The 27892-nt window shown below is 38.9% G+C and overlaps 2 protein-coding genes across 2 annotated transcripts; both read left to right on the top strand.

Moving 5' to 3' along the window:
* The first annotated feature begins 267 nt into the window (after positions 1 to 267).
* On the top strand, positions 268 to 21777 carry iqch (IQ motif containing H). Its single transcript, XM_063480382.1, has 20 exons — positions 268 to 319; positions 425 to 520; positions 626 to 717; positions 848 to 923; positions 1823 to 1924; positions 3726 to 3828; positions 4555 to 4697; positions 4803 to 5336; positions 7251 to 7317; positions 8204 to 8287; positions 8368 to 8549; positions 9432 to 9704; positions 9837 to 10025; positions 15321 to 15441; positions 15686 to 15972; positions 18905 to 19063; positions 20356 to 20478; positions 20759 to 20820; positions 21396 to 21504; positions 21700 to 21777. The coding sequence occupies exons 1-20, from the start codon at positions 269 to 271 to the stop codon at positions 21775 to 21777; spliced, it is 2931 nt and encodes a 976-aa protein (XP_063336452.1). The 5' UTR covers position 268.
* A 2255-nt stretch (positions 21778 to 24032) lies between these two features.
* lg7h15orf61 (linkage group 7 C15orf61 homolog) lies at positions 24033 to 25059 on the top strand. Its single transcript, XM_063481098.1, has 2 exons — positions 24033 to 24728; positions 24825 to 25059. Exons 1-2 carry the CDS (start codon positions 24386 to 24388, stop codon positions 24950 to 24952), a joined length of 471 nt encoding a protein of 156 aa, XP_063337168.1. The 5' UTR covers positions 24033 to 24385; the 3' UTR covers positions 24953 to 25059.
* The last annotated feature ends 2833 nt before the right edge of the window (positions 25060 to 27892 follow it).

Below are 27892 nucleotides of genomic sequence, written 5' to 3'. Positions count from 1 at the left end.
TGGGATAGGAGCATTGGGATAAACAATTATTTACTTAGACGTGACCCTTATATGCCTGACTGTCAAACTCCAGGAAGAAATGAGCTGCACGGTGTCTCGTCGTCAAGGTTACGTGTACCGAATCAGAAACTTTCACTGGTGACAAGCTAATTGTTTCGCTAACAGTGGGTAACTCAATGACTGTAGAAAAGTCATTGGGGTACCTAGTACAGTTCGCCATTGTGCTATATATATTTCAGTTACAAACCCATAAATAATGATGAAAAAAATGTCCGACGTGGTTAAAAAGGAAGACAAGTCGGGAGCTGTTTCGGTTCGGGTAAAGTTTCCTTGACTTATCGTGCCTTTAGCTAAATCATCAAACTCGTGTATGCTGTTTTTAGGTCATTTTCTGGAGTATTTACATTTTACGACTGTATTGCAGGTTGAAGACGATTTAAGACAACTCAAACCTAGTCTTCAGAAAGTGACTGTCAGTGAGGGGAGGACAACACTGAACACTCAGGCCCTGAACATCAGGGTGAGAAATCTTCACGCACAGTAGCATTTATATTAAATAAAGAGACTTAAGTGAAACATAGTACACGTAAGAACCGACAGTTAATAAGTTCTTGACTGTCTGTAGAAACATGCAGAGGATTGTTTGAAAACAGTGAATAAGCAGCAGCTGGTTCTTCCACCCATTGGCGATTTACAAAAAAAGACTATTTCTAAATGGTAAGTAGTATTTTTAGTGGGAATATTTTGCTCAACCATTACCTTTTTGCAAATTTGATTAAATATGCTTAGAATTGTTATGAATTCTGGTTAATTGGGATTGTGAGTCTGAAAGAAAGTCTTTACACAGGACTCCTTGTCTGGAGAAAATCTCAGATGTGAAGAAACAGAGAGAAAACCTTCCAGGAGCTCCAGCAGGGGAACAGGTATATTATTATGCGCATTCAGAAACTTTAAAAAAGGATAATAAATGACCATTTTCAATTAATGAGGGTGTGTACAAGCTAAACACATGCAATACGATAGGCAAGGTAAAAGTGGGAAAGGATTGATACCTTTTTTGTTTAGCAAAAATCCTAACTATTTACACACTCATTGGAAAAATTATTAGGTACACCTGTTTGCATTAACAGCATGTAATGCAAATATCAATAGGCCAATCACATGGCAGCAACTTGGTGCATTTAGGAATGTACAAAATCAGCTGCTGAAATTCAAACTGAGCGTCAGAATGGGCAAGATGATTTTAGTAACTCTGGACGTAGCATTGTTGGTGCCAGGCGGTATTTCACAAATTGCTAGTTTACTGGGATTTTCCTGCACAACCATCTCTATAAGGTATGCAGAGGATTGTCTGAAAGAGAGAAAATATACAGTGAGCGACAGTTCTCTGGATCAGAGGAGAATAGCCAGACTCCTTTGAGTTGATCCATCGCTATACGGTTACAGTGTAACCATCTTCAGATGGCTGCTTCCAGCAGGATTATGCACCATGTCACAAAGATCGTTCACCTCAAAGTGGTTTCTTGAACATGACAATGAGTTCACTGTACTCGAATGGTCTCAACAGTCACATGATCTTAAACAGAGCACCTCTTGGATGCAACAGATCTGTATTAGTGGCGTGATACTGTCATGTCAATATGTACCAAAGTCTCTGAGGAATGTTTGCAGCCCCTTGATGAAACTTGTGCCTTGATGAATTAAGGGAGCTATGATTCAAAAGGGGGTTCAACCTGGTACTGATGAGGTATACCTAATGAATAGACTAATGAGAGTGCATCTTCTGTTACAATTTCTGATTTTTTTCCTTTCTCTGTTTCAGGACAAGTTAGCATTGAACATGTGTTTGCCAAACAAAAGATCCATTAGGCATCAGAAATCTGGGAAATCGCTTACTGATACTCACAGGAAGAGAGCAAATGAGGTAAGTAATATTCCATAAATGTAGAATAACCTGTAGTTGTAGTTTGCTATCATGCATGATTTCTGTAGAAACTACACCTTACAGAAAGCCATAGTTTCTTTCAAATGAAGTATAAACATGGTATTACATTTACTGATCATATACATAATGTTATAACAAACAACTCTTAATCCAAGCTCCTTAGACAACTCTTAATCCAGTTATTCTTATTGTGATGTATTATTTACCACAGGTGGGTCTAAAATAAACCCTGTGAACTTGCCACTTTAGTCAGCTTTTCTCTGGAGCCTTTGAATCTGTTTATGATGTCGATAGTTGTTTTTTTCTCCAAAAATTATGTGCTACATTTTGTCGGATTGAATACTCTACACAAAGTAGCTGACAGATAATTTGCAGTGGCTTTGTAAAACGGAACCACAAAAGAGAATTTAGACTTTTCATTTGTTGCAGACATCAGGCTCCATGTTTTCTAATTATATTTTAAATGTTTTCATGGGGCATTTCAGTCTTACCGCTGGAAAGGACACCATTCACTGCATGAAGTCTCGGCTATAATCATAGTTTTGTCAGAGTTTAATCATGAAATAATAATTATTTCCTTTGCTTTGTACAGTGAGAAAAGTTTCTGCTGCACCTGTGGTGAATTAGATATCATTGTTCTTTTCCCTGATACTTACTCTCTAATCCTTCCAATAGACAGTGTGTGCTGGAGTGAAGAGTGATGGTAGTGTTCTGTATTAATAGATGCCTCAAGTCTCATGTTCAGACAGTCTGTGACGTAAAGGTCACTTGGCTTAGGGATGACATCCAGCACTTGTCACAGCAAACAAATTAATCTTTGCAAAGGTCGGCATTAGTTTTAGATCTATTTTACACACTTTTCTGATATGTTTTTGGGAATCTCTACCTGACACGAGAAACATAGGCCAAGACTGTCACTCTGATATAGGAGAGATGGAATTGCTGGCTGCAGAAAGCGGAAAGCAGCAGATTGCAGCACATCAGCATTCTTCTAAAGAAACAGGCGCCTGATTGCTGTGCTATGGGCTACTGGTTTACAGCTGTCTCAAGACAGAAGTGGATACCTGGTCCAGCATGCCAATAAGACAGCCGTAGCTTCCCCAACTGCTAACCACTGGCTCTCTGCCTGCTACCATCTCCTGCAACTCAGGCCAGCTCTTCTTCTCTCCATACCCATGCCAGGCAATGAGCGTTTGCATTTTAGCAATTTTACAAAGGGTGCCACCTTTTTCCCAACCTCATCTGAAACAGATGTGTGCCTTTGAGGGGAGAATCTCACTGCACCTGGCTGCTACCTGTGGTCTGTCAAAGAGCTCAGTGGTCTGAGAAGAACGAAAGAAAGGACATTAGGTGACAAATCTGGAGGAGCACAAACTTTCTGTTTTATGAGTTGTGAAATGTTTAAATGTAGTCACAACAAATTCATACTGAAATTAGGCCAGTAAATCTTGTTTTATTTTTATTGTGATCCAGTGTTATGAATTAAAATGTCTAAGGTTAGCAGATTTGAATAGCTATGATTGATAGTGAGTTACAGTGAAGGTCCTATTGCCAGTGGCACTTTTCTAAATTCTTAATGAATGCAGCAAACTTGTTGTTTCTGATAAAGCATGCTATCCTGAACCGCTTGTTTATACTTATTCCCCTAGAAAATGTTTTCATGTCTAATGGGACAGATGGGTTTTAATGTGGACAGTATCAGGTAATGTCAGGCAGCATTTTGTTGGTTGTGTTTACATCTGATGTACAGTCACTGATGTTGCGAAAATCTTCTGTTCAGGCAAAAGGTGACAGGATAATCTCTGGCTCTGTGGTGAATCTTCAAGCAGCTGAATCAAAGGGCCATCACATCCTGGTAGTCCCCAAAGAAGACTTTGGGACAGGTTAGCAGCATTTCACCACCCCTACACCATCACCTCATCTGTTATACTCCAGACAAACATCCGTTGACATTCTGTGTTTGCTTAATGTTTGTGGGAACTTTGATCAAGTCAGTAATTCCACAATACTTTATAATGTCAAACTCCAAATCATATAAATTGTTATATTACGCTAGTAGTATTAAGTTTAGATACTGTTATATATTTTTTTTAATCCTGGGAGAGGATGAACGAGGACAAGCGCAATGTCATTATCTGCTTTTAATTTGGTGATGTATTTTCTCAGTGCCACATCCAAATTTGTGTTCTGTGTCGATCGAGTACAAGGCTGCTTCTCTTTATCCCAGAGAAGATTGATATTTTTCCAAGATGGGACAGCACTCTACAGAGTCTGTAGCAGTTTTTCCTGTTTCTGTCTGCTTTTTACATTAACCTTGAATTTATTTAGGGAATATTAAAAAATGTCTTTTATGGAAAATGTCATTTATCTTTGCTAAAAGTTCTACTTTTTAGAATACCAAACTTTTAAGAATCTGGATAAAAGTCCATCAGCTTTGCCAAAGCTATTATGTTTTTTGTCTCATCCTTCTAGCTGTTTTAGTTTTTCTTTCATGGTTTTAGGTTAAATATCTCAATGACTCTGTTCTTGAAGAGATAGCTGATGCTTGATTTGACTTCTGATCACTTTTAAAATATATCTGGGTCTTTCTGTGAATTTTGCCCTGATAGATTCAAAGTCCAGGTGCCATGAACAGCCAGTACGTAAAACAAAAGCTGAATCCACTTATTTAAGAGCAGACAAAGACTGCACACCCACTGAGACACCAGCTTTCACCACAACTTCCAAGAGCATGGTTCCTAGAAGTCCTCAGGTACACTAATTCAAAAATAGTAGGTGCTAAAAACCAACATTTTCATGAATTGTAACACTGTTATTAGTAACTAAGCTGGGTGTCTCTCACTTGTTTCCTCTTTAGAGCCTGCCTGTAGATATCCCCAGGTACCTTTTTACAATCAGAAGTGGACAGGTCAACCCAATGGCTGCAGACTTCTGTCATTTCAAGCAGTGTTTTGTCTTGTGCTGGAGCAGTGTGGTTGATGTTCTAGAGGCCCTGCAAAAACTGCTCAGGGAGTTTGCTGTGCCTTTAGCCAAAGTGAGTGGAGAGCGCCTGGTGGAGCTGAGCCATGTTTGGGATAGTGGTTGGAGTAAGGCTCCTTCAGCAATGCCTGTCCTCTCAGTGCTAGAAAACTGGGAGGAGGTTTTAGAACTCATCTCGCACCCAGGTCAGCGCTACAAGGGAGAGGGAGGCATCGAGGCCGCTGCCATCCACATCCAGTCCTCCTGGAGGCGCTACTTAGCCCGGACAGCCTACTTGTGCCACTGTCGCCGCAAGTGGGCGGTGGGCACCATTGCCATCTCATGGTTGATGCACGCTCAGCTGTGCCATGTCAGGAAGGCCCTGCAGGCTCGGCGTTTTAGTCAGCTGGAAAACAGTCGCAGCAGAGCACAGGTGATGCTGCTTTCTCGCTTCCATCTCTCTTTTACCTAATAATGCTCTGGTACCTGTTTTCTTGACTTTTCTCTCAATTTCTCCAAATCCAATGAATCCATTGATATTTGTCCTTTGGCTGTAAATGGATTCCTTTTCATTAAAATAAGGTTGCACATTGTGATTCTGTTTAGTATTCTGTCTTTTACAAGGTCCAATTTGGTTTAAGGCACATGGTCATTTCTAGAACACCAAGACAATTTTTGAAATTAGGACAGAAGCCATGCAATGCTATGCCAAGATGCAGTGTTATAGACAATTGTTTACAGTGGTAAAAAATGCATTTCTCTAGTACTTACAGTGTGAGATTTAAAAAAACAAACCCAGATATACACATTTTAGTAAAGTTTAAGGAGAAAACAAAAAGACAATGGAAAAGTGGACGGGATGAAGACAATAAATATAAGTATAGCCACACTGTAAAAGAAGACAGAAGCAGAAACAGTGGGACTGAAGGCTACAAAGCATAGGGACAATCAGCTGATTGTCTGTTACAGTTCAAGTAATAATTACTACACATATGATGAAATGCTATAAAAATTAAATACGTGTTTTGGCATTTGTTAGTTATTTGATCTCTAAAAGGGAAAGGTTTCCCCTCTCTCTCTTCTGATACTCAACATCTGATTTAATGAAAAAAATTGATTATGTATTTTCTCAGTGCCACATCATCATTTGTGTTCTTTGTCGATCAAGCACAAGGCTACTTCTCTTTATCCCAGAGAGGATTGATATTCTTATAAGATAGGACAGCGCTCTACAGTGTCTGTAGCACTTTTACCTGTTTCCCAGTTTTTTACAACCTTAGTTTAATTTAAGAAATAGTAAAAAACATATCTTTCTGCTTTTAAAAATGCCACACTTTTTAGCAAGTGAGCATGATTTGTGCTATTAAGTATCAATCCTGATCTAATGAACAACTAATAAATCTTATTCCACTAGTATGAAATAAAATATATTTTTTTTCAGTAAGCTACAAGGCAGATTTAGGTGAAGAAAATCAAATATTGTTCAGAGAATGTGTTTTATATATTGCCCACATACTGGAAAGGGATTTTTTCTTCATTCAAAAATAATATGTTACTGTGAATTTTAACGTGTAAATAAACAGTAAAGGGAAAACATGTTCTAATCGCACTGGCATAATTTAAGAGATGCAAAAGGGTGACGGTACATATAATCTACACCAGAACTGCAGTTAAAAACAAGTTCGGTTTTTGATTTGTTAGGCTGAAAAGACTGATTTTCTTCATTGTAGACTTCCAGGCTTCCCAAAGTTTATGCTCAGTATCTCCAAATATTTTAACATCTCCTTATCATGGCAGAATGTACGACGTATACTTAACTACGTTAACTTGTAATCTTAGACATGGGAAATAAAACAGTGTTTCTATTTAAAAGACTGCTGTGACAGTTCAATTGCTCTACATACGTAATATTCTGTAATCCTTTTCCCTTTTCTTGTAGATGTCATGTCTCTGTGTCATCTGGCTGAACATCTTCTAGAGCGCTGACATAATATTAATTAGTGCCTACAACTTCATTTAGTTTTACCATTACTGTGTGTGTATACATGCACTAAATGTATGTTCTCACTCTTAAAGCATTCATACCCTGGTAATTAAGCCTGCTAATCTTCCCCTGGCAGTAGCATCATGTACCTTGCTGATTGAATTAATTGTGAGAAGATGTTCCTAAAGTAAACGCTTAATTTAATTACGGTGGTATTTTATGCTTGGTTTGCTTCTGTGAGCCCAGAGAGAGATTGGCTTGATGTGTTTTAGCTATGCAGTGATATGATGATTTGTGTGTGTATGTGTGTGTGCATACGCTCTGGCGATCCCATCTCTGATCGCTCCTTTTTTCCGTCCCCAGCATCTGGCAGCCAACTGGAAACGCATCCAGTCCTTCAAGAGGACCATTATCCACATCCCTTCATTAGGTAGCTTTCTTTGCCTGCTGCACACACACACACAAGCACATCTGATCTAGCAGCAGTCACCCCCGGTCTCACCACTCTGCTGCCCCAGTCTGTGGCCCTGGTGCAGGCACTCTGTCTCGTTCAAATGACTCTCTGCAGGAAAGCACTCACAGGATGATGACAGTCCCCATGCCAGGGAACTGAACAATTTAGTCTCAATCGCCATTTAATTTGTAGATTAAGCAAATGAAAAGCCATTATGGTGAATATTTACAAGCGGCACAAAGGTCTTATTTTATTGCTGCGCAAAAAAAAGGCAGAAAAAAAAGACACAAAAGAGGAATCGCTGCTGTGTTTTTTACGCTAAACACAGAGTGCAATCTAGGATCGGTTCTTGTTCTAATTTCACCACAGCATCCACATTTAGACTGTAATCAGGCATGTGCATTGTAAATCATTGAGCGATTGTCTAAAATTATTAAGCCTAATTACTAGCAGATGGAATGCTTTATTTGCACTTGGGGTGACTACAGAGAGTGCTGTGTGAGCAAGGATAATTAGAAAGTTGAACCCCATTGTTGTTAATTAGCATGAATCCAATCATTTAATTACCTTGATTCAGTTGAGGATTCTCTCTCAGGCAGAAATCCAGACATACATGGGCTAAAATCCTGGCGGTATCACTGAATGTAGTTCAGTGGTGGCTGGACATGGTGCAGCAGGACTCCCAGCACGCGACAGGCACAGCACCTGCTAGTTATTAAGCTAAATTAATCATCGGATTGCACTACAGTGTGATTAGACTTAAGTCCCTCACCCCCAAGTCTAGTAACACGCGCATTATCAGTAGTTGTACAGAGCTACAGATTTTTAAACTGTTAGATAACATATAACATTTTTCTGACAGGATACTCTCAGAGGAAACGACTGAACTTGAGAGGCTTTGACATCCTACAGAACATCCAAATGAGCAGGTTGTGTGATATTAGAGGTAAGCTGCACAGCTTACGTTTTTTTATTGTTCATATCTGTAAACATGCCATTTGTAAAACACTCTTTGTGTAATTGTAGATGAAAATGTGGAGGTGATCTACATATGTCCCCAGCATCTGGGAAACGACATCTTGGACTATTACACCAGCCTCCTGAAGTGTGATGGAGCCACAGATGGGGGTGATACCACGACCGCTCGAGCCTCATCCTCCGTGAGACGCTACATCATCCTCACACCTGAGGCTGTAGATTATTTCCCAGTAAGGATGACAGTATTCACTAATTTATTTGCAACTTTTAAGTATTAACATGATAACAATGTGCCTTTTGAGCACAGAAATCTGCTTACTATATATTTATAGATGCCACAAGCGTTTGTAGTTTATAAATTATCCTCTAGAGGGTACCAAAGGAGGTTGTTGTTATAGCGCTACACTCTGTCTAACATTTTTTCATCTTTCTTTCTACTTGTCAAACCAAAACTCTACATATTTTGCAAGTTTCACTGAATTTAACTGAGGGTGTTTTCAGATGTTGTTCAGCAGATGATTAAATTCCATAGTGGGTGGTTTAATTAACTCATCATTACATTTAAAGGCTGTATTTTTAATAGTTCTGAGTATCTCACTGCTATAAAAGTGAAGCTGTTGCTATATTTATCTTTGCACATCCAGTCATTCTATCCATCTTATTCCATCGTTTTGCGCTAGATTGAATGTGCAACATGACATGGTCTTCTTCATTCTTTTTATTGATTTTCCTGCTGTTTTGTTGTTAAACTGTGCCAGACGTGTTGCTGAGATGAATCACTGCTACCCATGGCTGGCAGCGCATTCTGCCAGTGACAGAAGGGATAATTCCATGTGGATCAAATAAATACAGATGTGAAGTAATTAGTTGTATTCCCAAGGAGCTCATTGGGAGCACACATTAAAGATGTGAAGGATAGGGGAGGCCTCCCACAGGCAGCTTTTATCAATTCAACCTGCTAGAATACAGGAGAGGTCAAAACCCTGCTGGCTATTTCAATAATAGATCTGTTGTGTGTACACAGTGATAAATCAGGTCAAGAAACAACCCTTGGAAGAGACAGTGAAAACGCTCCGCTTCAGGAATAATCGTCCTCCCCTCTTCTCTTCCAGACCCATAACATGTGCCTGTCTACACTTCTGAAGTACAGTCCACAAACCCTGAAGCACATCAGAAACCTGATCCAGGGGAAGCATGCCTATATTGTGGGTGGAATTGCCCACGTGGATGACCTGGCGGTAGCTGATGAGTTAGGGCTGCCAATCCTGGGTCCAGAACCTGCTATTGCTCAACACTACAGCACCAAATCTGGAGGGAGGAGAATTTTTGTGGGGGCAGAGATCGATGTGCCACCTGGTCAAGGAGACATCTACTCGCTAAACCAGGTCAGACACCAAATACTGCATTACACAAAGTCCTTCACCACTGCTCAGTAACAGATGAAAACATAATACATTTTCCCTCCTAATGTTTGTGTTAATTTAGTTTGCACTTCACATTTTTCAATCTTGGTCAAGCTTCATGAAACACTGGCAGAGCTTATGACTCAAAACATTGATGTGCAGCGCTGGCTCTTCAAGATTGACTCAGAGGATGGCGGCCGCGGTACAGCTTATTGTGATACATGCCATCTTAGTTGCTATAAGTGGGCTCTGCAGGAGTATCATCGTTATGGTCCGGAGCTGTGGAACCCAAAATGCATTCAGGTAAAGATGTGACTCAGAGCATTATGTCAATCTTCCTGTGACTTAAAATTTTTGACCATAATTTTACAATCAATTTTATGCAATGTTTTATTAAATGAGTTTGAATTTGGAGTTTCTGTTTTTCTTTTTTGATTAGTTTTCCTTATTACATCTCACCAAATTGGTGGTTTTTTTTTACTATTATATCCTGTTTTTATGGCTCTCTCCAAAGCAGTGGTTTTGCAAAAACACAATACAAATAAAGTTTATTGCGATTATTATTACAGCACCCAAAAGGAATCTCCCACTTTAAGTTAACATGGTAACAACTAAATAGTTAACAGATAACACTACAGTAGCCACTGGATATTAAAGTCCAGACTGTGCCCAGGTGTTCAGAAGAGAGAGTCCCAAAAAAGGGTTAGATTCACTTCTGTCACTGAAGGAACAAAAGTGTATGTCACATTAGGGTCAAAGAGATGTCATTTTTCACCTTGGGGTCAGTGGCAATGCTGATTCCCTTAGTACAGTATTTTAAACCTCATCCCAGGAGCCTCAGAACAGTAAATCAATAGATGACATTTTTTAATTTTATGCATATTTTATACATATAGATATTTCCTGAAACACACACATAACCTAGAGTGCTTTAACTCATCCAACAGTAACAAATCACAGTACACATAGTGTATTTAACATACTGTTGCCTATCCGTATAGTACTGTGCAAAACTTTTGAGTCACCCCTCATTTTTATATTTTGCTAAGAAAACAAGTGCAGTGACTTATTGAAATGTCTACATACATACAAATAAATACAGTATATAGGGCATAAACAGAGTTTGTACCATTCTAACAACATTGAAAGTCAACATTTGGTATCACCACCTTTAGGCAGACTTTGTTGCAATAGGCTTCTTGAAGCTCTTCTTTGGATGCTGCAAATCAGCATTTACAGATGGTGGATCCTGACCTCCTCCGTCCATACTAACAACGATTTAAACCAAAATCTTCAAATTTGGTTCACTGCTTTTTAAGACCTGTTGCCACTGATTTTCAGTCTAGTACTTGTGTAATTTGGTATTTGCCTGTTTCCCTTTCTTAAGAATGGCTTCTTGGCAGCAACCTTTCCACTGGGATCATTTCTGATGGGACTTCAGTAAACAGCAAATAGATCAACTAAAGTGTCAAATGTATCTCTCAGTCCCTGGCTCAGGTCTTTATCGGATTTTCTCATATTTCTTAAGGACATTACTTTCATCTGCTGTCCATGTGCTGCAGATAGTTTTTTTAATTTTATGTCATTTTTTTGTAGATTCAGTTAAAGAATTGGAAACAAATTGTGTTTATGTGACAGCAGCTAGTAACAAAGTTCCTAAAGATACAATTTACAATTGGTTCTTTGCTGAGTTGCTTGTTATGTGGCTCAACAAAAAAAAGAAAGAAAAAAATATTCTTCTGAAGATGGCCAGTTGCAAGGACTGGACTGAAAATAAGGGAAGAAGCAACCAAAGAAAAACTTCAAAAAGTCTAGAGAAATATTGCTCAAGATCACTTAGGAAATTAGGAGAAAATACATCCTTTAAAACTAAATTAAAAGAAATGGGGGGAGATTCAAGACTTTCCCAAAGTAATGTGTGTTTTGATACTTTTACTCTGCAGCTTGAGTGAGGTTTTCGCCTTAGTGTTCAGAGGGAATTGTTACCTTAGCATGTAAAGTTCTTTGTGATGGCTGCTGTGAATTGTTACTGTATCAGTAACTTTGTATAGAACAGAACTGAATAGTTTAAATACAAATTACATTAATAGTAGCTAATGTTTGCTATACTGAGCTTTTTACATCTGTTACACTCATTAGATGGATCTGAGCTCTCTGTAAAGTAAAGTCTAAATTGCAAATACGATGTTGCAAGAATTAATTTGTTTTTCCTGAAAATATAAATCCTGGTTTCATCTTGGATCTATTTAGAACAAATAAAATGTATTTAATCAATGGTAAACCATTCATTTACAACAAATGCAATCTGTACACAGCGCCTGAGCCCCTGGCTCTTATTTCTCAAATGCTTACAAAGTAGCCTTTGATTTTCTGTCATGTGTTAATTACCGTATTTTGCCATTTAACTGGGAGCACTGTGTAAACTAATTACAGGCTAATGATTGTGGGCTTGGAGCACAACAATTTTACTTTTTATTCCATTCGGAAGAATAGCAGTCATCTCAAGGTTCTTGTGGCTCCCTCTGTTTTTGTTCCTATTAGCTCATTCTTTAATTCAGAGTGTATGTGTGGTGCGGGGCTGTAATTGTTGTGGCTTTGGTGCTGTTAATTATGGCAGAGAGTGGCTGAGCCACAGCCAAGGTCCATAATGGTGGCTGAAGCAGCACAGGGAAGTAAATGGGGTTTCTTTCACCAGCTGGGGTCCCATGGAGAGGGAAGAGTGCCGAGGCCCCCAGTGTAGGCCGACAGCCTCGGGGCTTCTGGGCCATATGGACACAACACTTTAACTGGCCTTTATTCTACACCTTGCTCTTTTAATCAAAGCAAAGCCCACATCCTGTGCTCTTCATTGCATGATGTTTTTCTTACGATATTGTTTTCTCCTAAAATCTGTTAGCCACTTGGATGTGAATCATACTGACCTTCTGTTGAAATACTTTATACAGAAGAGTGCAATCTGGCTCTTTGTGCTGAAAGATCATAAAACAGTATTGTTGAGTAGATCCGAGCATTTTAATATGTTATATTAATGTATCTAATCGTTATCTTCTTCTCACAGCAAAAACTATCATGAATGTTTAACCTTCTTCATACATTTTGAGAAATGACGCTCATTAATAGAGCACTTTGCTGAAAAACAATAGATCTAACTGCACTCGTAATGACAGCTAGTGAATACACTCCAGAATATTTTGCAAGCTTTACGAAAACAGTAGTTTTAATAAATTATTAATCAAATATAAATGATCAAATTAAGCATTATAATACTAATCCATAATTTATCAGCTTTCACCAATAATTGTTTACCAATAAATATCAAAGGGATTATTAAAGTGTATATTATCATATGTGTCATAGTTTAGTTAAAGTCCCATTATATTCACTATAAAAGTAGATGGGGGATAAATGAGTGTGACTGGCCCTTTTTTCTTAATTATTGCTTGCTCTGACGGGCTCCATATGAGAAAGCTTGAGTCAGATAATACCATGTGCCCGTTCAAAAGAATATTAACATTTAGAACCCTTCTGGCTATGCAAAAGGACAGCCTAAAAGGATACAAAAAGGAGAATGGATGGGTGGTGGTGGTGGTGGGGGGGGGGGGGGGGGGGGGGGGGGGGTCCATCCTTACTATAGGAGCTTTTGCACAGGTCTTAGAAAACGTGTGTTTCTCTAAATATTGTGAGGCCCACAGCTTCCAGCACAATGTTTCAGCCTGCAGAAAGCCCCCAGGCCTCTTTTAGCATTTACACAGAGAGAGGTTAAAGACATGTAGATCTGCAGCCTTGCAATGCCCGAAGGGGGCCATACACACACTTAAGCGCTCACACAGCTTGCATATGGATCATTAGGCACAAGAGGGTAAAAATTACACCTAATAGCGTCAACAGATGGAGTATTTCTTTTTGTCATGCTGTGTACAAACAGATCTTGAGCAACACCTTATTTAGGTTAAGTTTGTCAGCGAAATGGGTCATTTGATAATCACTACCACTGAAGAGGTAGAGGGACATTTAATACAGATGTTCTATGTCTAAATATTGTGCAGTCTGTGCTTGCATGGAGGAGTTTAAATATGTAATGTTTTGCCTTAATATAATTAACCTGAATTTAGGAATTTAAAATCTTTCCTTTAGTCTATATATATATATATATATATACATATACGTGTGTGTGTAGTTTTGTTTTGTTTTTTTCATTGCAGAGACGATCATAAGTATTTATTTGCAATGTTTATGCAAAGAAATTTTGCCTCAGTTTGTACAAAAAATTCAAGGATGAGGTTGAAGTAAAGCAAATATTCATGCGAAATATATGAGTAACCTGATTATACCTTCCTGTTCCCGAGACCTGTTCACTGTAGTATCTCAGTTGTTGTGCTATGTAGTGGAGAGATGAAATGGCAATCAAAGAGCCAGGGCAACATCTATTTTATTTATGACCAGATTGCTTGGCTTTATGTGGACACCAAGCAAAGGCTGAATCCTATCACGGGGTACTATACGCAGTTTAAGTCCAAATAATTTATTGCAAAATACCTCTCTTTCTTTTCGTACTGTCCTGCTGTTTCTGTGAACTGCATAGGCAAAGTCCTGGGGTGAGTTTGCTCTTCCGTTGAGAATGACAACCGTTCCCTTACACTTTTTGCCGCACCATTGTGTGCTTTATGGTTTGTATAGGGGGAATCACTGTGTAGCATTTGACCTCGCCTCTTACAGTACTTGAATATGATGATGGCTGTTACATGACTGGAATATCAACAGTATAATCTCTGGTCCTGTCTCCAGTGAAGCCCAACAGCGTGCACTCAAAACAAAGTAATGATCTTGATAGTATGAGGACAGAAGAAAGATATTATTTCTACTTATAATTTAGTCATCTCTTAAAAAGATTTTTCATATTTTATTGTGTATGAAAAAAAAAATTAAATTCTTCTCTGTTGGCGCCACATGTACAGCATTGTTGTTGTTGTCATACTGCGTATTATATAAATGGCTACAGAGGGTTTAGTCAGGGCATTGTTAGTTTAAATATAGCCATCATAGCCTCATAAGAAGAGAGTTGTACTTGTTGTTGTCAAACTGTTTCAGGGAAACCTAAAACAAAAGTTAGAAATTAACAGCATAATTAAGTGGTGTAACCATTATGGCATTTCCTAGTTACAGAAACAAGAGTGATATCGATCTCAGTCAAGCCCTGATTGATCCCCAGATAGATGGGGTTAGCTTACGTATTCATCAACTGCCCAGCGGAGAGAGTTGTTATTGAGGGCAGCTGCTTGGAGGCTGTGAGTTAAAGCCATTAGACTCCTGAGGCCTTCTGATAATAGGCTGTCACTCACAGATGGACCCTCCCGCAATATCCATCAGACACTTACACAGAAATTGAAGCAGCCACCCAAGGTCTGGGGGACAACAAGCAGTCACTGGAGTCATCCGGATAACACAATGTGCTTCCAATAATATGGTCAACACATACAAAGCGTTAATAATAATAATGAAGTAACTGAAACTTATTATTTTGCATTGAATTGATACAAAAACCCCTAAAATTTGCATAATATTCAGTAGATGCTTAATGTATGCACTTTCTTTCTGTAGGAGACTGTGCTGCTCAGATATTTAGATGAGATCCCAGAATGGCTGACCCATTATGCCCAGCCTGCTAAAACCTCCTGCTATCCCAACTGGGCCTGCTTCCTGAAGACCTTCCTCAGGCAAGGTTAGATATCTATTGTCAGGCACTGAATGCTTTTCATTTGCAAATATAGCAGCATGTAATATGGATTTCCTATGTCGTTCCTGCTTCACAGGTGTTGCCTTTGTGAAATGCGAAATTCAATAATTTTCATGTAACTTTCTGTGATTGCTAAACAGCTGCTAGGAGAGTTCAGGTCCTGTATTAGTGTTAGGCTGTGTTTTGTTGAGGGTACTAGAGCCATTTATCTGCTCTGCTATGTTCCCAGGAGGTGTGGTGGAGGCCTACCCCCCTTCAAACAGTGTCACCTGTCTGACAGTAGATCTGCTGCTGGAGCCAGGCGGTGAAGTGACCATGTTGTCTTGTGGAGACCAACTCCATGGTGGTTGTAAACTTGAATCTATAGGCTCCATTGTTCCTCAGAGCTCTGTACACCCAGAAACTTTGCACTCCATCTGCACCCGTGTAGGCCGGGCCTGCCTGCAGCGGCGTATCGTAGGTTATGTCTCTGTGGATCTCGTTACCTTTCTGGACCATAACACCATGGAGAAGAAGGTGAGACACAAACAGAGAAGATCTTAGCTTATCTATCATAATAGATATGATCTAAGGTGTTACAACACATTCTGCAAATGCTTTTATTTCAACATATTGGTGGAAAAGATCAATTTTTAGGCTGGATCCATAGGAGCAGTTAGGTGCCTCCCATATTAGTCCCCTGGGATCTAAAAAAAAGATAAGGCAAACTGTGGGCACAGGGAGCAAATGTGTCACAAGGCCATCTAATAAACTGTCAAGTCTTATTGTGTCGATACACTGATTCCACCATTTAAGGTTTGCCCTTTAACCTTACAATACTGAGAAATTCAGAGGCACCTATCTTTCAGACAATAGGTCATTCCAAAGTGATTTGGCAGCTTCGGGGGGGGGGGATACCCTGTCAGTGTTTAACCCCTACCTGCAGCAGTCGGCTGAAATGTATCTCACTATTATAGCCAGGCAGCATGGAAGTCTTATTTCATTTGTCAGGATTAAGTTTTGTTGAAAGCACTTTGATTTATGATATTTGAAATGGACTGGTTTATGATGCTTTAACCTCTGCTCCTAACATGTGGCTCGACTGACTGCCTATTGATTTGGAGCTGTATGATGAAATGCTTTGTATGTAATGTAGTCTATAGAATACTGTGGAATTTTACAGGTTTTACAAAAGCACAAAGAAGAAAGAAGGACACTATCTTCTTTCCCCTTCTTTCATTAAAAAAACATGAAAGAACACCAGTAGCAGAATACAATTTGTCCTCTAGTTATTTATGATGGATTTTTATTCAGAACAGTTCAAAAAATATCGTCCCTGCACTTTTCCGACTTTCCTTCTTTTGTTTATATTCATAATAGACATGCCGGAGTTGGAGAAAGAGCACACTTGCCACTAGAGGGTAGTATCTTCTGGATTAGATGTAATGTACAATGTAAGCAAAGCAGTGTTGCAATTTGCATCCTATAACCTCAAATGTCAGATTTTGTTTTAGATTATCAACATTTTTTCTTTGTTTGAAGATTTAGAAATCCAGCCAGGAATGTTTTTGTCAGTAGTCTTTGCACAGACTGTGGACTCTACCATGCTGTATTTATTGTAGGGTAAAAAACCAACTTGCAGTACTTTCTTACATCCTGTGATTTTATTTAGTCAAATTAAACTGTCATTTCAGTGACAAAATGGTGACACTAAAAGCTGAAATTTCTTAAATGTATTCGGGACAGAATCAGGCCCTTTTTCCTTTACCTGTTTAGAATGAAATAATGACAGGCTTAAAATTAATTTTCATCTTCAATGTTGACCTGAAATTGAAAGGGACTCACTGACAGCATAATTAAGAATAGACTATAAAACAGCGTGTGCTTCAATAGAGGCAGGAACATTAATGACAGATTCTTAACCATCTCCCCACACACACAAAGCTTAGATGGAAGAGAGCCACATGGGCAAACCTGTCTGGGTTTAAACATCAATTTAGATTCAAACCTGTTGCTAAAAGCTGCCTACTTTATTTGATGGGAAGAAGTGGGTCACATATGTTTGCCCTTGCAGTCTTTCCTCACATTGTGGAACGGTGGGGCCCCAGCTGCAGCATCGGGGCTTTTAATGAAAATGCAAGGCAATAGAAAACAGGTACAATCCAGGCTTACATTTCCCACAGCTTTGTTAAGAGCAACAATGGGACAGGGGTGTATGAGTTTTAGTGAGTTGAGTGAATGGCTTGGTGAAGTGTGTCCATCACTCAGGCCCAGGTATCAACCTGATATATAGAGATGTGAATCTGCCCAGAGGTAGCTAAAGTACCACCTACAGAAAAGGTCACTCAGTTCTGCTAAAGTGTTACCCACCTTGAATTTTTTTTAACTTTGTATCCACATACTGTACTTTTTCTTTTTGACGTTTTTATGTACCTCGTGAAATTTTCATACTTGTTTCTGCAGTTTATAAATCATAAGTTTGGGCTTTTTCTTATTGGGAAGAAAATGTTACTAACCAAAACTGCGCAACTTCTGCCCTATAAATCAGATTATGTCAAATCAGGAAAAAGCTATTTTTGTCACTATGACGTTTTAAAAATACATTTTTCAGATAAACATGTCACACATTTTCCAGTTTTCCCGCTTGTGCCAATCTCTTCAAGTTTTCCAAACACAACATCTCACATTTTCAGGTATTTCTCCGAAATAGTTTTTTACACGCTGTTGCACTAATCGGTCCCAAAAACAATTGTTATAGAAGCAGACTGTGCAAGATGCTTTACAATATATTCAAATTTCATATAAAACAAAGTGAAGCATTTAAGATAATTACTGCGTATGGTCAGATGTCCATGTGCTGGTGGAGATAAAGTACTCGGGTTACCGAGACTGCGGGTTCAGACAGGCAGCAATTTGCATTTGGTGGCAGGAGCGTTTACTTTGACAAATAGGAACGGCTAAAGGAGGCAGCCAACTGCCACTTAGTTATTAACAACTCCTTCACTGGTGATTTATTTGTCACTTTTGAAGAAAGGGCAGAGCTATTAGGTTATTATTGGGAAAATTAGCCCTGTTTAAGCGGAGGGCTACGACCATACCTGACCCCTTAATATACTTATAATGATGTCATTTACCATACATAACTGAACTTTACTTCTCATCAGACCTGAGCCAAACATGCCCAGGGCTGCCTGAATTCAAATACAGAGGGAAGGATCTACTTTGTGCACATGTCAGAACTGAATTACCTAAATCAGTCAAACACACACATTGCCTGTGTTTTCCTTATGTTTGCCTCTTAACATGAGTAACACTGTAAGGATTAAGAGGTGCTAACTCTTCGCTTTGTAAGGTCCGGGGGGTGAAATACTTTGATGTTCCATTTTTTTTGTGATTAAATTGAAATTATTAAGTCTATAGAGTCTGGTCTTCTCTCCGTGACACAGAGTTCGCGACGTGTTGTTTGCAGGTGTGGGCTGTTGATCTGGACATCACATACAGTAACCAGCTGGCCATGACCCAGATGCTTCTGATGATGACTGGAGGAACGCTGAATTGCCGCACAGGCTGTTTAGAAGTGCCAATGCCAATCAGAGAGAAATGCTGTGAACACCAGATCGTGCCCAAAGTACCGTCTTATATTTGCTTATATTTGCAGTTTAAATTATGTCTTTACTCACCTATCAGTGTATTGAGTTTAGATGCTATAATTTAAATTCACACTTTTTTCTTTTTCTTCTTAACTCAAATGATGCCGTCACGTTGTTTCTGCAACAAAAAAGCAGCCTGAGACTATGGAGGCTATTCGTAGCCTTTCAGTAATCACAAAGATAGATCAACGTTTTGCTCTTCATTATTGTTAAATACAACTAAATACTGTAATTATGCACCAGGCTCAATTGGTGTTTAGGTGCTGAATTCATTATCATTTTGATAGATGAGCCTAAATAATCAACACATTAATAATTCATACCATTTTCATTATGCATGTGTATGCATGCTTGAACACCTCATCAACCTGGTGCCAGGCCTTAAACAATAGAGTTCTTTTATTAGCAGTATGCCTGAGTTTACGCTTGTTGATCTGCGACTTGTATTATTTTATCAAACATTCATTTAGTTGGTGGCCTGGTGCTTCAGTACAGCAGTTGAGCCACTGCAGTGGTTAATGGCTTCGGCGCTGGCCGTCATTAAGGCCCTGCATATTACAAACACAATTAAATCCCAGTTGGACGCTTTTATTGTTGTGTGAGGGCCCTGCATCTGACAACTGCAAACACACACCCTTCACAGCAAGTTATGGGCTATCTCCTGAGCTCGCGGGGGCTTAGGCCTACTCTTTAAGTCTCCCAAAGGTGGCTGAGAAGCAGGAACATTTTTATCCTCCTAAGCCCTGCCACTTTTAAGTAATCAACCTCTCTGGTGTTACTTATGACACATATGCAAACAGAATCCCTCTATTACGGTGATACAGAATGTTGTGTGCAGTGAGTATTCCTTTTGTGGATTCACTAATGCTTTGATCTTAGATTGAATGAAAAAAATCTGCAGTCCCCAACCTGTAGTTTCTTTGATTGGTGTCGTACAATTAAGCTCATCTTGTGTTTGGCATGTCTTCTAAGCATTAATTGTTCCTCCCTGCAGTTAATTAAGAAAGGCCCAACAGTTTACCACATGTGCCCCGTACTCATCACGTTCACTAATCACACACACAAACTCAGCAGTGACCCTAAGGACATGTCTGGGGTTTAGCCATTTCTGCTCTATCTATTTCACACACCACCACCATACTTAGCTGCCAAATATAATCAAACTTTAAATTATTGGATTCAATGAATTAATTGACAAACAGTCATCACTCACATCTTCTGCTGTTTTCTTTTTTCTTTCTTTCTCTCTGCCTATTTTTTTTTTGTCCAGGCTCCAGTTGGAAATCGTTGTGCAGTTATTGGGAACCACTTATTTCACTCTGACCTTTCCATGTTATACAATAAGGTGTTCCTTATGATGTGCAAGGCCCATGGCATAAGATTTAACAAAAAGGTAACAATTCAGAATTGATCTGCACGTTTTTTTATCATCATTTCCACTGTTCCTGTTATATGGTTGATATAAAGGGAAACTGCACAGATTTTACACATCAGAGTCTGTTTTCAGGTTTTAATGAGTACAACAGCATATGGAGGGAGGGCAACATACAGAAAAGGTGTGAATTTAAAGAGCTTAGATTTAAAGCAGGGTTGAAATGCACTCTTAGTTAGTACTCTTCGCTATACAACGATGAAGCTTTATTTTTCTCTGTTTTTTGTTGCTTGCGTTTCAGACAAAGCAAGGCACGGTTTTCGCTTTTTTTGACAGCAGTAAGCGAAGCAGTATTGGAATGATGTAAGTATGTCTTACTACACCAGATCCATACAAGAAAACATGAGTTATGAACTTTCTTTCTTTATAGACAAACATAAGCTGATCTGTTATTATTTTAAGTCAGAAATATAGACAAACACAATGTGGAAGAGAATAAGATTTTTTTTTGTTTTTTGCTGCATATATGTATATAAAATTTAAGGCTCATCCCCGGGAGATGGAGCTTTACTCTCCTCTGTTCAAAAAGGCAATCACTTTCCAAAGAAGACAATAGGCGATTAGGTGAAAGACTTCACATGACTAAGAGTAAAATCAATTCTTTCAGAGGATTAAGATGCCACCTCTAGCTTTGGTAATGCTACAAACTCTAAAAGTTGTTAAGCAGAGGGTTATTTAACATATTTATCACACAAATCCTTTCGTTTCCACAGTGCTGTAACAGTTAAATCAAGCTGTGCTCATCCCCCTAAAGAGCGAAGATGTTGTCTGCTGAAAGTTTCATTTAACCACCACTATCAGATGAACAAGGTGATTGTTTCTTAGCTGGCGACTTGGGGATCATTAGTAAACTCGTTTGTTTGTGGTGTCGTTAATAGAACAGTCTCAGAGGATCTCCAGAGAGCTCTCGCGACCTTTGCTCGGCATCTGTCAGTCATTCATCAGGAAATATCAGTCCCTAAAAGCCAAGGAGAAACCAATTTCATGGTACCATGTTAATGAGTTAATGATCTCTCCTCATCTATTTGTCATGAAACTTGTGTATCAGTGAAGCTGAAAGCATGATCACTACTCATAAATATCCTAATAAGAATATATTTTCAAGTTAACGTTGATGATTTTATGGAATAATAATGGATAATACTCTAAGTTTGCTTCCTTTTCTGTCTGCTTTACTTGAAGGAGGTGATTAAGGAAATAGAAGATATACTGCAGATGACTCAGAACAAGCTTCAAGGGGAGGCTAAACTTGCATCTTAGATAGTTCCATTATCAGTGTTGCTGACTTGCTTTTCCAAAATCACTAAATATAACTAAATATGTCTACTCTGAAGATGACTGAAGGACTCTCCAAATAAATTCCTGAAAAAAAGCCTAAATATGTCACAAATCTGTAAAATCACTGGCTTTGTAAAAAGTTTTAAAAGTCTGAATATACTTTATTATAAACAAAGATTACACCGCCAGAAATCTATGCAGAAGGAATTTGCATGTGTAAATCAAAAAGTGTGTACATAAAAAGAAGTCAAAGGTGTGTATATAGCAGTGGTTCTTAACCTGGGTTTGATCGAACCCTAGGGGTTTGGTGAGTTGGTCTCAGCGGTTCGGCAGAGCCTCCGCCGTGACATGCACGGCTCATTTTGTGCACCAGTAAAAAACATATCTATGTCTTGAATTTGAAAAAAATCATATTTTATTTTTCACTAAAGAGGGGTTCAGTGACTGCGCATATGAAACTGGTGGGGTTCGGTACCTCCAGCAAGGTTAAGAACCACTGGTATATAGCAATGTATGCTTCTTTTGCCAAGTCAAATGCTTCTGGTACAGATATATATGTATATATATATATATATATATATATATATATATTCTGTTACAGAAGTCTATTTGCATTTGGTGTCACAATACACACTACGATCTCCCAGAATACCTTTCTTCTGTACAAATTGGGCCATGCACTACTGTGGTTGATTTTTATTAAATTAGATTAGAGTCCTCATCTGGAAGCTGACAATTTCAAACAACTCGCCTCATATGGTGACATGACAGTGTTTCAGTCTGGTCCTCACTGGACTGTGAATGTTGACTTTCTAAGCTTTCTAAGTAGAGACGATGCATGTATTCATGGATTTGAGATTGCAAAAAAACATTTAAATCTTACTTAATTTTTATTTTGTAATTTGTATCAAGGATTTATATATGTTAATTTTATCCAAGAGCCTTACTTGATGTACATTTTTTAAAGCACATAAAATTTTAGATTTCCAGGAAAAAGCACTCATAGTCATGCTTTACCCCCCTCTGTTCAAATAGACAGTTGTATTGCAAAAAAGACAACATATGATAATGGAAAAACTTCACAGGACTAATTCTTATGGAGGATTGAGCACCCCAGTGGCTCTGTTACACCTTTAAATCCAGAGACTAGAATTACATTAGAATGTGTGCATTATTTTCACATATATTTGACTTCAGAAATAATATTTTAAGACACTGAAAACATCTGGGACAAATACATCTGTAATTTATTTTCACATCACTTAATTATTATCTATTTGCACTTCACACAGAATTGGACCTAAATTATTTAGCAAATCATTTATAAATCATGCAGATGGGATTTCGGTTGGTTTGTGAAGTTGTTAAGGCATTACCAATCACCCTGACAAATTACGGTCAATCAATGAATCAATCAAGCTTTATTATATGGCCCCTTTCCTGCAGGTAAGTGCTGCACAAACGACTGAAATGCTAAAAGGAAGACAGGCAAAGATATATTCAAATAACATGAACTTAAACGCAAATTAAAAAAGAAAACATGTTTAATTTTTTTTTTTTTTTTTTTTTTTGGAGGGGGGGGGGTTGTATTTTATTACATGTAACAAAAATACGACAAAATTTATAGCAAAAGATAAATTGAAATGCCTATTCTTAAAGAGGTTTTTAAAAACAGTTTCAAAATATGAGTAAATAATAAAAGAAACAAAAATGATGAGAGCATGTATTAAAGCATATGTATATATGTATATATTATGGCTTATTTGCGGTGTTTAATTACCACGTAGTTTATAGACTGCTGTCCATGGTCCTGATCTACAGCAGTCCACTGAACCGTGGAAATGCTTCAGCAGTTGAGGTGGGGGTTTTAAGTGGATTTTAAAGGAGTAGGTGGTGTGGTCATGGAACCAACAAAAACACTTATTAGCCTATTGGCACTGGGGTCAGTGGTGGTTAATTTTGAAGAGGTCTTTTGGTAGCTAGAACATACATTTGTCGTTTTCATGCTTATTTTTTTGTGGTAAATAACGGTAGAAGTATAAAGAACAAAAAAACTTTACGTTTAGTCGTTTTACAGGGTTGTTGAACACGTGGCAGTCTATAAATTCTTATAAAGGATATAAGTCCTATATTGAATTAACCGGCGAGTACATGATATAAATAAATACCAGACTGAAGTTAATTCTGTTAAAGAGGAACGGGTTCGGAGAGACGCGTTTCCAGCCGGATGAGTTAAGCCGCGGTACGAGGTCAGACGCAAGAAGCACAACAGAAACAGAAAACCAACCAGAGGAAAGCTGCTCTTCTTCTCACAGGTGGTTTAGATACATGTGTGCGAATTCAGCATTTCTACAGAGACACGTCAGGTGTATAGGTCAGTGTTGGAACATCTCAGACATGGTCTGAGGATTTAAGCTCGCAAATCGTACGGGAGTTTGTTTGCTAGCTTTAGCATATCTCATGTCAGCTGCTGCTTTGATGTGTTACAACTTGGTATTTTCACTCTTAGAACGTTGGTATATTCCAAGTGTGGCTAGTTATAGGTGTGTCCTTCTGCAGTTCGAATGCTAAAATACGAATCTTTAAAACCATGAAGGAGTTTTTGAAGAAGACCCACAGCCTCTTTCTGAAGATCGCCCTATTTCCTAGCACGTTAGGCAGGACAGGTCCGCGGCCAGCTGCTTCGGAGGTGTTAACCTGCCACCTGCAGCAGCGCAGGCTTCCTCCGTGGACTTCATACTGTGTCCGCTACAGCTCCGTCCACAATGACCAGTTTGGAATGTCAAACTTTAATTGGAGAGTTCAGGGATCCAACTACCACATTCTGAGAACGGGATGTTTCCCCTTTATTAAATATCACTGCACTAAAGCGCCTCCTCAGAATCTGGATTTTGAAGACAGATTTTTCACCATGTTAAAAGTTATTAATCTGGGTCAGTATTTCTTCCACGTTGCTGTCATTGTTGCATTCTTGTATTTTATTTCCAATACAACAGAGTCCATATATTCAGTGTCCCTTTAAACTGCAGGTATCCCTTGTTTGGCCTATGGCATTGGCTGCTGGATGGTGGTGGGAGCATCAGAAACAGTACAGACGAGTGTCGGACCTGTCACAGTCTATTTTGCCTACAAAGAGGAGGAAGGTGCACAGTACTGAAGTGAAGAGGAAACAAAGTAACTTGAATGTGTTTTCAGGAGGATATTATCTACCAAGCTGCTGTATTTTTGAAACTATTAAAGAGGAGCCTTTGTGTTTTTTCTTTACTTTTGGTCCTATATGCTATTTTAATGATGGACGCTCCTGTTATACAGAGTTTAATAGTGAGGTCATTTTTCATTCAAGCAATCCCTGTGAATGAATGCTTTGAAGTCAGACTGCTCTGAACACTCAGTTGCATTTTTGCTACTGTTGGCTTAGTTTGATCTCAGGCACATACCTGTGAGTGTGAGCAAAGAAGCCCTACCCACTGATCAGATCTGAGCAGCCAATCAGAAGGGGAACCAGAGAGAAAACTGCTTATTTCAGATAGTAAAAAAAGTGTCCCAAGGCAGAGCATAAGAAAAATATGGATTTTTTTAAATCAATTTTTCAAAATCCTGTCCTGTCAGGGAGCTTTGCAATCAGATTGTGATATGGATTAAGCATGAGTCAAGCAAAGCTGCTTAAGTAGAGTCCAAGAATAAAAACATGGAGCTGGAAGTGAACATAACAGGTCCCCTTTACCGTCATGTCAGTAGTGCTCTAGCTGAGTGGCACATCATATTGACTGGACGAGCAACCAACTTTGACATGGGGTCATTCTGCTCAAGTTTGCTTTTTTTCCAAGGAAAAAAAGCTATGCACAATTATAACCAGACAAACATGGTACACTACCAGAGAAATGTAGCTGCACTTATAAATGTGCAAAAATATCTGTCAAAGATTGCAGAAGCAAAACAGGAGACAATCAGTTACAGAAGTGGATCAGCAATCTCACCACGGTCTAGAACAGTTGACTGTGGGCACACAAGATCTTCAACATTTTCCCATTTGTTTTGTCATTTCCAAGTAGACTCATGCTTTAAAACTATCTGGTTTGGGTACTTCCCAAAGTCTGACCTGCATAGGCTCACCTGTTCGGTGTCGTCCTCAGTCATGCTGGGTACCACAAATGCTGCAGAAAGATGAAACTACCATGAACGAATGACTATACTGAGTTTGCACTGCTATAACTTGTCAGTGAGAGACAGGTGTTTACCAAATTGTATGACCTAGTTCAACTTATGGTTGAAGAGTAAGTGTATCGCTAGAATTCAACTTAAGGGACACTGAGTTTCCAGGGTGGGCCTGGACCCCTGAGATGCTCTTCTTGGACTGCATAGATTCAGTTGTGTTTAAATACTATTAAATATTTAAAGTTGAAGTTCAGTTCTTGTGCTATATTATTCTTTAGCAGAAAGCTTAAGAATACCTCAAGAATAGACTGAAGTATGGAGAGATGGAGGTTTTTCATCTTGGTTTTATTGTGAAAGGAGAGGAGACATTTTTGAATCAAATTATTGAGAATGGCAGAAAGGAGATGATATAATGTTTGGTTTTTATGGCACTTGTACTTACACGCGTTGGAAACGAGAAGCTTCTCAATGTCGCCTGTTGAAAAAACATACCTTAAGTTTGGCAGATGTTTCAAGACTTGATGTAAGTGATATGAAGTGACATAATTTATTTGATGTCTTTTGCTTAATTTTGTGTGACAGGTACAGGAATCTAAATGACCACAGCTCATTTATTTAAAGTTAAATTAGTGATCACCCTCCACTCAACAGATAGTCAATAGTGTTAGAGAAAAACCAGTGACACAACAGGTCTGATAAAATAGGTTTTAATTACCAAAGTGTGGCCTTTGTAGAGAGACATCTACATCCCTTCCTTCGGGCCTTCTCTGGCCTTTGATTTCTGGTAATGTGCTTTGCTGACAGGGCACTCTTACCCCAGCTGCAGAGTTCTCCTCCCTCTGAGAGGCAGGTTGACAAACTGCCATATTGATTTCTCCTCTCAGCATCTCCTACTAATAGCGTTTATCAGCGACCTCAATTTTCAGGCCTTGGCCTCTTCAATTTTTAGCAACAATGAAACTCTAGGAATAATTTCTTGTCGTACACGGGAATCAATGCACCTTGTGACCTTCGCTGGAGTTGAAGGCTACGATTACTTGCCTGCGTGTTGTTACAAATGTTCTGCATCCTCATGATCATCTTATGCGAGAATATTTAACTAGACATTTACATGCCGCCTGACCACATTTTTACTTTAACACCCATGTCACAAAAAAGTAATAAATGATCATTTCTGTTGCTGAATCTGTCTTGAAATGTACAGTAATTTAGACGGCGCCTCGGCAACACTTTAAAAATACGACTAGCTTAAAGGTTTTTATTGTAAGCAATGCAGCATTTGCTTTGTTGAAAACCTCATGCAGAATTCATGTGCAAAATCCTCTTAAACAGCATGATGACCCCTCGCTATCTCTTTAATCATACTAATTGCCTCGAACAAGGAACATTTAGACACACTTATGGAAATCTGATCCTTCGTATCAGGCTGCACTTAAATCCCCCTCCTTTCATTGCCAACCTTTCATCAGGACTGAAAGTGTGCATGGGGAATGCTCAGGCAACCATGTCTTAATTACTCATTGACCCTTTGACCCACGAGCTGCATTGATACTGCCGTACAGCCAGACACAATTGCACGGGGTTGGAAGTGACTGCAGCTTTGTGCGCTGCTAATACGGGCCGATGTGCGTCAGTGAAATGTAAACTGCGGAGCATCTGAGTACGATGTATTTGTTTTCAGGGCTTCACCTTTGAGTCACTCTAAACTGCGGGGGAGCGACCCCTTCCAGCTCGGGCTGAGGATTAGCATTACATATCAAACTTTAGTCACCACCACAGTGGGTGCAGGATGCTGGGACTGCAGATGGACTTGTGTAAATTAACAAAATGCGCCTGCCTTTGGTACGAAAGTGATGCCTTTTAATAGCCGTAATCGTGCAGTCTTGTATTGAAGTGTCAAATTACCCTACATGCATTTAATGTGGTAATGAACAAAGAATTA

This window comes from Pelmatolapia mariae, linkage group LG7 (genome assembly GCF_036321145.2).
Source record: "Pelmatolapia mariae isolate MD_Pm_ZW linkage group LG7, Pm_UMD_F_2, whole genome shotgun sequence".
In the NCBI taxonomy this organism is placed as follows: Eukaryota; Metazoa; Chordata; class Actinopteri; order Cichliformes; family Cichlidae; genus Pelmatolapia; species Pelmatolapia mariae.
Note: the sequence above shows the minus strand (reverse complement) of the source record. Positions and strands in the feature narration are given on the sequence as shown.